General features: G+C 51.7%; 1 protein-coding gene across 1 annotated transcript; it reads left to right on the top strand.

The window, feature by feature from the left end:
* Positions 1-3,666: 3,666 nt before the first annotated feature.
* On the top strand, positions 3,667-8,910 carry LOC113974444 (protein TENP-like). The gene is made up of 16 exons (XM_027697572.1): positions 3,667-3,688; positions 4,303-4,419; positions 4,668-4,761; positions 5,048-5,155; positions 5,306-5,443; positions 5,857-5,902; positions 6,121-6,181; positions 6,411-6,502; positions 6,603-6,779; positions 7,096-7,137; positions 7,254-7,418; positions 7,713-7,780; positions 8,081-8,126; positions 8,349-8,412; positions 8,508-8,584; positions 8,842-8,910. The coding sequence occupies exons 1-16, from the start codon at positions 3,667-3,669 to the stop codon at positions 8,908-8,910; spliced, it is 1,386 nt and encodes a 461-aa protein (XP_027553373.1).
* Positions 8,911-9,279: the final 369 nt, after the last annotated feature.

Raw genomic sequence — 9,279 nt, forward strand, 5'->3', positions numbered from 1 at the left:
AGATCACCGGGGACAGAAACCTTTCACCTCCAGCCTGTGGGAAAAACAGAGGAGAAGAGCTGGGAAAAGGGAGCTGTCAGAGCCTTATGTCTGGGCTTAGATGCTTACAGCAAAGTGACCTCTCACTCATATCATCACCTCTTCTCTTCCCCTTCTTGTTTAAACTTTCCGTTGAAAACTACTTTTAAATTTCAAAACAAGTTTCTTCCTAGGAAAAAGGCCACAAAGTTCAATTCTGAAAAAAATCGGAAAAAAGACGTTACAGCATTCAAAGCGTCTCCATGCCCCCACCCAGCATGGATCTGGGGGTTGGAGGGCCAGCTCTGATCCTCCAGAAATTCTGGGGTTCCCTCAGGACATCGTGGACAAAAGCTGGGCACCCCAACTTTGAGAGCCAACCCCCAGTGCTGCAGAGCCACGACATCCGCCCCAGACGGTGCTGAGGCAGGAGCCAACGTGCTTTGTTGCCTCTAAGTTATAGTTTCTCCGTGTGTTTGTAGACACAACCATGCAGAAAATCACCAGCTTTAATATCCCTCTTGTTAGTGGGGAGTGATTCGTGGCTGCCTCCAGGCTGACACTTCCCAACCTCCTACTTTTATTTGCTCGTCCCCGGTTCCGGTGCGAGGCTGCGGCTCATCACTCACCCCAAGATGCCTTTGATGGGTTTGACGTTGGGCTTTTTTTTTTTTTTTGCAGCTTCCTCTGCCATTTTCTGCAGAACATCACTCCCATTCAGAGCAGCAGAGACTGCTGGAGAGTTTGGACAATACAGGCTCCCAGAGAGGAGCCTGTGCTAGAGGGTGAGGGGTTGCGGCACTCCCACCACACTGTATAAATATCACTTTTAATATATTCCCATCCCAACACACCCAGGACCCAGCAGGACTCTTTGGGCATTGTGAATTCCAATTGCAGCCATCTCTGCCATCCTTGGGTGCTGATGGGAGCTTGGCAGCTTCATTTTAGATGGGAAGCATGGGGCATGGACAGTTAGAATCACGTCCACACTTGGACACTAATGTGTCTGAGTGCTTACCGTGGTCAATCGTTCCGTGGTCAATCGTTCCAAGGTCAATCCTGATGGCAGCTCCTGGGCCAGCAGCTCCTCCTGACCACACCAGCCACCCACCAAGGAATAGAATGAACCAAAGCCTTGACATCTTCTGATCTGGACCGGCTGCTCACAGAACTCCAGAGACAGCAGAGCTTTATGGGAGAGTGTGGGTTTCAATGGACAGAGAGAGACAATGAGCTGGAGACAGTTCCCAAATGGCAAATCAGCAGCTAAACACTGCACTAGAGGAAAGCTCTGCTCTGGCTGGCCATGCTGCTGCTGTCACTGTGGCTGCCCCTGAGGTTAGTGGTCACCACTGTGCCCTCACCTGTCCCTTCCTGGGTACCCCACCCAGCAGGACCTGGCTCTGAGAGCTCCTGCCCATACGGTACTGCAGCACCAAGTAATTTATTTCCTCTATTCACTTCTGTATAAAACGTGTGGTGAGGTTTAATCCGTCATTACCTCCCTCCCAGTGCCGTGCTCGGTGGCCCGCTGCTAAGCCCAGACAGGGAGATTTACATCTTATCTAGCAGGAGTGCAAGATTTATGGATAACTCCCAACAAGGAGCACATCATGCCAGAAAGACACTTTTGTGCTAGTAACTTGATCAGTCATTATGCTGTGAGTTGACACCTAATTAAGCCTCCACAGGCATCATCAGGTCCAGAACAGCTCTTCAGGAGGAGAAAATCCACCTCTAAGCACCATGGTGGCAGCTTATCCCCAACCCTTGCACTGCTGGAAGTGATAATAATGCTCCCCAGAAAATCCCCAGTCTCAGGGAGAGCTGCTGATACCACTTGCGCTGGAACAAGGAATCACAGGGGCAAATTCCCAACGGCTGCTCTAAAACACAGCAAAGACTCATTTCTCAGAGAGTTTTCTAGGCTGTGTCCAAGTCCCTACCAGAATCAGATCCTGTGAAACACCTTCCATGGCCCCAAGGGATTCATCTGGGGATTACAACCTTCTCAATGGATTTACTTTTCTGAACACATTTCTTGCCTCTCAATGGGCTGTGCACATCAGTGTAGAACTGTAAATCCTGCTCTCCCTTGGCAGGCTGCTCTATCTCCATATTTTCTCTTGACACTGCTCTCTGGATGCCTTCAATGGAAATGCACAATGTGGCTGGAACTCTGCTTTTCTTGGCATTTTTCTGTCGTGCTGAGCAGAAAAGCAACACAGCACTGGGGAGAGCCAAAGGCTTTGAATGTGTCAAGATGCACCTGGAACCAGCACCCAGCACCTCAAGTCACCAGTGCACAAAGGACAATGGTTGCTGCCCAGGCAGCAGGTGTTTCAACAAGCACTGAACACCTCACCCTTCTGCCAAGAGAGTCAGACTGAAATGGGCAGCTCAACCCTCTCTGGAAGACTGGTCATGCCTCAAAGTTGAGACCACAAATATCAGGGAGGCATGGGAGGTCACAACACAGAGCACAAAGGAGAGCTGGTGAGTCCATGGAGGATGTGTATCCATGGTGTTTGCAGGTGGTCCATGTTCTATCCTCCAGACCCAAAGGAAGCCAGGAGAACACAATGGACTCAACACAGGAAGGAGAGGAACTCTGATTCCTTTCCATGAATGCTTTCACTGCTTGTAGAGATATTATCGAAGAGAGTGGATGTCACCCATCCTTTTTAATACCAGTCATAATAAATATTGCCAGTGGCTTTTGGTTAGTAATGGGTTAAAGAGATGAAGGAATTATTGCACATGGGCCATTCCATATCTTCTGTCTGGTCTAAAACTTGCTGAACCCAACAGAAACACTCCCATTACCTTCAACAGACTTATCCAGGCCTGATGGAAATGGAGGACGTCCTCAATGAATTGTCAAGACCTCCTTCAGCACAACACATGCAGGTCTCATCCCTTCTGGTCTGATACCTTCCACTACCCCAGGTTGCTCCAAGCCCCATTCCTGGCCTTGAACACTTCCAGGGATGGGGCAGCCACAGCTTCTCTGGGCAACCTGTGCCAGAGGCTCACCACCCTCACAGGGAAGAATTTCTTCCTAATCTGTAATCTAACCCTGCCCTCTGTCAGTGTGAAGCCATTGTCTCTTGACCTGTCACTCCACATCCTTGTCCAAAGTCCCCCTCCAGCTCCCTCGGAACCCTTTAGGCATTGGAAGGGGCTCTAAGGACTCCCCAGAGCCTTCTCTTCTCCAGGCTGGACAATCCCAACTCTCTCAGCCTGTCTTCATAGCAGAGGTGGACATGCAGCTGGTTGTCATTGTGGTGTTCAGGAGAAAGCACAGCTGCAGAGCAAAGACACCCACATTTGCTTTCTAACAATGCTTGATTTCTTGGCACCCTTCACCCAGGGGCCTTTCTTTGTGCTCCTCAGGAACACCACAGTGAAGACAAGCTGCCCCAGCACCTGCTGTTCAATATTTCACCTCGCCAGGTCAACAGCCAGTGCAATCAAGTCTATGGGGAAACAATTAAAATGGTACAGAAATCAAAGCGTCCCCACAGTGCCCGTGTTCCCAGCCCTCTTTGCCAATTCCTGCTCCATCAGCCTGGGTCAGAAGGATATATAAACCAGCAGAATTCCTCAGTGTGGCCACAGCAAGACACAGACTGAGTCAGAAGAATGGGAAGACTGGCCAGGAGAGGTAAAGATGCACTTGCAAACTGAATAGCTTGATACAGGCATTGCACCTACTTACTTTTGTGTGTCTCCATAAGGGTCAGCACTCACCAGAAGTCCACTTTCTGCAAAGACTGAGATAAATATGTATGTTTTCTGCAGGTTAAACTTTCTGAATTTCTTGTTTTCTTAATATTATAAGAACATTACAGACACTATAAACGATTCCCAAATGTATTTCAGAGACAGATAACACTTTCATTTTTTCATTTAACTTCAGCTTCTTCCATATCTTCCATTCCTTCCTCTATTAATTTTAGCTCCTGTTTATTTGGTGGTTTTATACCGGTTGTGGCTGTTCTGTGCTCTTCAGCAGGTGTGATATCGCTGCAGGCACCATTCTTGCTTACAGGCACAGGGTTTCTTCAAGGCTGAGCATCTGTCAGTGCTTTCAAAGCAGAACACAAGAGCTCTGGGTTGTTATTGCACCAAAGCTGACAAGCTCTGCACCACAAGCCCCATCCAGGAGCGGATCTGTGGCTCTGTGCCTCAGTGGCCAGCCCAGGGCCACGCTGCTCTGACCAGGCTGCTGTGGGTGCCCTCCTCCTCCTCCTTCTCCTTCTCCTCCTCCTCCTCCAGGTGCTGGCATGGCAATGCTCCGCACCCTGAGCATCCTCCTGAGCCTCCTGGTCCCAGCTCACACCATCAAGTCACCCGACTGTGGTGGCATCCTCACCCCATCAGGACTGAAATACCGTAAGTGCAGACCCACATCTTGCACACCAGCAGTGGGGAGGGGAGGCAGTGGCATCTTCAGTGATGAAACACCAAACTCCAGCACCAGAATCTTGTGGCACCACCCAACTCACCTGCATCACTCCTTGCCTACTGCAAACAGCAGGGCGTTAGTAAGGGATAGAAGTGTGTCACCTGGGTGGGTTTCAGTCCATCCATCAGGACACAAGCTCCAGAGGGTTTCATGAAACATCTGTCCTATTCCACAGTTGCTGAAGTTTCAAAGCCACACGCAGAGTCGGTCCTCAGGCAGGACCTCATGGCCCAGCCAACCCCAGACCCGTCTGTCACCTCCCCAAGCAGGTGAGTTGCCCTCTCTTGCCCAGCCTTTGCTGCCATGACCCTGGTTTATGCCAGTGCTTGAGTATTGTCACAAAAGGCATTTTGCCAGAGAGGGCAAAATTCCTCCTGGAGACCAGGAGATTTAGAAATGATCTCCTGGCTCCTCCATTGGGGTGCAAGGGTAGCAGACCCCATGCTGTCCTAGGAGCGTGGATTTACCTGTGCAGAATCTCATGGACTTTTGGTGCTTCTCAGGGACTGCACATCAGTCTGTGCTGGTCTCCCCACACCTTCATTTCTGCTCCAGCAGGAACCAAATTAACTCCGTCAAAGTTGACGACTTTTCCCTGACGCTCGTCCCCGACACCGGGATGCGGCTGAGCATCGATGTGGACCTCGGCATCACATCTGCCCCGTGAGTGCTGGGACTGCACGGGCTGGAATCAGCCTGAGCTCCTGGCTGGAGTGACAAGGATCCAGCATCTGCAGGAGCAAGGGTTGCCTGGGGTGAGCACAACCAGGAGCACCCCCTGGCTCCAGCCTCCCTCTCTCCTGCCCGGCACAGCTCGACAACCAAGGAGATGCAACTGTCCATCCTGGCAGACCTCCATGTGGAGATGAACCCCGAAGGGAACCTGGAGCTGGTGACCTCTGCCTGCAAACCCACCCTGGAGGAGCTGCAGAGCACCGAGGAGATGGACAGGTCAGCCCCATGGTTTTCCTCCTTGTAGGATCTGGGTAGTGGGGGGAAGAAGAAACTGAGGGGCAAGCATTTCTAGTCAGGAAGGTGACCAGATTGAGACCTGTTCACTGAAAGCTGATAAAGGCCTACACAAAAGTTTCATCTTCATGGGAGGAATTTTGCTCTGCTTTTTTGGGGTTTTCCCATTTGGAGAGAGTTTCAGTCTCTCACAAGGGAGCAGCACTTTCAGAATTGTGTAGCAGGGATTCTGTTAGTTCAAGTCCAGTGGCAATTCTGAATTGTAATCACAGCTTAACAGATGATAGAAAATAATGGTAATTGTCTCTGGATGCCTTTTGGGTCAGATAAAACACACCCACCCTTGGCTGAGCTGGTTCTCACCTAACTTCTTCTGCTCTGTTGTTTTCACCCAGCACTTCCTCAGGATCAGATGTGGACAAGCAGATCAATGTCGAAAAGGTAAGACAGAGTTTGTAAAGGCATGAGACAATGTTTTGCAGTCCTGTAAGAATTAGAGCACTTTAAGTCTGTCTGATGCTTTTCCAGCTCTGCCCCACAATTCCATGCTCACTGGACACTGCCATTGTCCCCTGGCTCCTGGCTGCATTATGGGACACCCAATGCCAGCAGACCCCCATGTTCATCTATCACCTCTTTTTTTGTTCTTTATTCCATAGATTTGCCTGGAAGTCTCCAAACTGCTGCTTTTCCCAAACGAACGTCTGATGTCTCTGGCAGGTGAGCATTTGGCTTTCAGTTCCATCATGGACTGAGGGCTTCAGGGATCATTTTGGAGCAGGTTGTGAGGTGGGACGGGATCCTACCCTGCAGCAGCAGTGACTCTGCTGCCATCATCTCCCAAGGGACCTGCTCCCTCTGCCGGGCTCTTTCCCTGTATGCTTCCCAGAGCCAATCCCCTGCCACTGCTGCCCTCCTCTTCCTGAGCATCCCTCTGCTCCATTTGCAGCTCCTTTCCCCATCACACCGAGCTGCCAAGTCCGCTACGTGCCCCTGGCTGCCCCCATGTACTCCGAGCAGGGAATCATCATCTCCTTGCAAGTAAGTCCTCGCTTTCCAGCTCTCACAGCTGCTTCCCTTCCAGTGCTACAATGCCCTGAGACACCTCAAACTCATTTTGTCCTTGCCTGTGTCCCTGCAGACAACTTTCCAGGTGTCAGGGACAGCGATCCCCCTGCCAGTTAGCCCTGTGCCTTTCAGCATGCCTGAGCCAGCAAGCTCCAGCCCTTCCCACCTCACCCTGGCTTTCTCCGAGCACTTCTACACCAGCCTCTTCTTTGCCCTGGAAATGTCTGGGGCCTTCAACACGACCATCCTGGTGAGTGGAGCAAGCAAGGAAGGAAGCAGTAGGAGATATGCACTCAGAGGGACAGCCCTCCCCTGGGAACTGCTTGGAGGAGACATGTGCCTTGCGCAGAAATTAATTAGAGTGTGTCTGAGCGCCCACAGGAGTCACACTTACCCTCACCCTCCCAAAAATATTATTGGTCTAATGGAGCTTGCCACGAAGGGTAACATGTACACTGCTCCTGGCATGAGAAGGGCTCCATGCAGGGGCTGCATGGCCACACTGGACACGACCCCCGGAGCAGCAGCTGCATTAATCTGATCACGAGCTGTGCTTTGCCTTTCAGAGCCCACTGACCACTGCCACCCTGGCGGAGAAGATCACTCAGGTGTGTTGCTGTGACTGTCACCCCGAGGCACAGCCCCAGCTCGGACAGTGCCCACCCACCACCCTGGGGGTGCAGGGATGCCTCCATGCCCAGAAATAACCCCGTTCCTTCATCAGATGGGCTCCCTCTTCCAAGAGGACCTACCAGTGGTGCTGCAAGTTGCGACCCGGAGTTCGCCCCGCGTGGTGCTGGAGGAAGGCAAAGCAATCCTGAAGCTCTTCCTGACTGCCCAGATCGGAGCAGTGTCATCAGTTTTCCAGAGCTTCCTGAGTGTGAACGTGGTGAGTGAGCCCTGCAAGCTCACTGAGCTCAGGGAGCGTGCGCTGCAAGCCTGCCCATGCTGCCCACGGGCACTGCCCTTTGCTCTGAGCCCTGGTCTGACTGCAGCCACACAGGGGCTGATTCAGCCTTTTCCCATCACAGTGCTCCCAGGCCTCCAGCAGCGTTTGCCCCTGTGGCATCGCGCAGGGAGCATGTTGCGGGTGGCAACACATGGATGGGTTCATCACACCCCACTGTTCAAAGCCAAAATGGGGCCATTTCCTCACTGATCCTGCCCTCTCTTCTCTCCACAGGACGCGTCTGCAAGGCTCCACCTCAGCGTCACGGACACAAGGATGATAATCTCTGCAGCAGCGATAGAGTAATGAACCCAGCTGTGCTCTGGGTGCCTGAAGGGGACACGTCCCAGCCACAGCAGGGAAAGGAGAGGCAAAGGGGTCCTGGGAAGTAATTAGCTTTTAGAGTTTGGGCATTGCAGAGATAGCTCCTTCCTTGGGAAAACAGTGAGACTCCAGAAACATGGTTAGGGAGAAAAGTGGGAATTGCACCTTCCACCCCCTGCATTGTTCCCAAGCCCAGCCAAGGGATTTGGGGAAACAGGGAAGTCACTGCTTATTACAGCTCAGCACCAGCAGCTCCTGTGCCGCTCTTTGTTTTCCAGGGATATTGAGCTCAGCCTGGCCGCCTCTGACGTGGGTCCTGTGCTGGTAGGTGCTCCTGGCCACAGCCCTTCCAGCCATCCCGGGCAGTGGGTGCCAGCAGGGAAATACTGAAATACTGACTTTGAGTCCTCGTTGCACCTGGTGGAAGGGAGAGTTGGGTCCCTGCGGGATGGGGAGAGGTGCAGTGAGCATCAGGACCCTCTCTCATGGGTCTCTGCCTCCTGCTTTAGTCCCACACCATGAGCTGACCCTGGCTTTCCTCCACAGGCTGCCTTGCTGGAGGAGTTATTCTTGCCCACGATCCGTGAGGAGGTGCTGGCCCAGATTAACGGTGAGGAGATGGGAGCTCTGCAGGGATTCTCACGGGATGCTCAACACAGACCCAGGCAGCATCCAGCTGGCAACTGTCCCTCTTTCTTTTCCCAGTGGTCCTGAGAGAAGGTGTTTTCCTGCCCCACATCGCCAGTTTCACCTACACCGATGTCAATGTCACAATTCACAAGGTAAGAAACAAAACCTTTAAACTGCTCCCTGCTGTGTTTGATTTAAAGGGAGCATGGGAGCAATGCTAACCTCCCAACTTCAGAATAAATCAGGCTGCTCCTCCAGCTCTGGTAGCCTGCGAAACCAAGTTTTGTTGCTTTAAATAGGCCCAGCCCCTCTTTAGCTGTGTCAGAGGGGCTGTGGGTGGTGGGAGCCCTGTGAGGGTTGATGGAACCACACAGACACCATGCTCAGCCCTCCTTCCTCCCCTGCTCAGGACTACGTCTTGATCCCCTGCAACCTCCAGCTAGAGGCGAGGACTGGTGAGGCAACCACCCTGGGCTGAAGTCTGGCATCTGGAGTAAAACAGTGGCAAAAGCATTCTGTCGACTCTCACATCACACTCCGTGGTTTGTCACTGCTTGAAGCGTTGAAAATCTTCTTTCTTGCCTTACTAAAACATCATGGTGTCATATTCTGGATAATAACAGCGTTGCACTAGCACCTTTCTCTTCCAGCCCTACTCCTGGCACTTCCGTTGCACAGGACATGGATTGTAATAATGTTACGTGCTTTAATTAAACATTTCTCTTTAATTCTGCATTTTCTGGTGTGCCTGTTGATATTTTTCCCCCTCAGCAATTTGTACCTACAAACAGATGAATTTTGCCTTGCTAAGAACTGGTACCAATACAGATGTCCAGACATTTAATTA

The sequence above is a fragment of the Neopelma chrysocephalum genome, unplaced genomic scaffold, assembly GCF_003984885.1.
Source record: "Neopelma chrysocephalum unplaced genomic scaffold, ASM398488v2 Primary Assembly neopelma1_119, whole genome shotgun sequence".
In the NCBI taxonomy this organism is placed as follows: Eukaryota; Metazoa; Chordata; class Aves; order Passeriformes; family Pipridae; genus Neopelma; species Neopelma chrysocephalum.

What these genes read in the sequence shown, in the direction of transcription:
- LOC113974444 (XM_027697572.1), top strand. Translation starts at nt 3,667, where the DNA reads ATGGGAAGACTGGCCAGGAGAG. An exon ending in AGCAGATCAATGTCGAAAAG is followed by an intron (nt 5,903 to 6,120) that starts GTAAGACAGAGT and finishes TTTATTCCATAG; the next exon opens with ATTTGCCTGGAAGTCTCCAA. An exon ending in CTGACGTGGGTCCTGTGCTG is followed by an intron (nt 8,127 to 8,348) that starts GTAGGTGCTCCT and finishes TTTCCTCCACAG; the next exon opens with GCTGCCTTGCTGGAGGAGTT.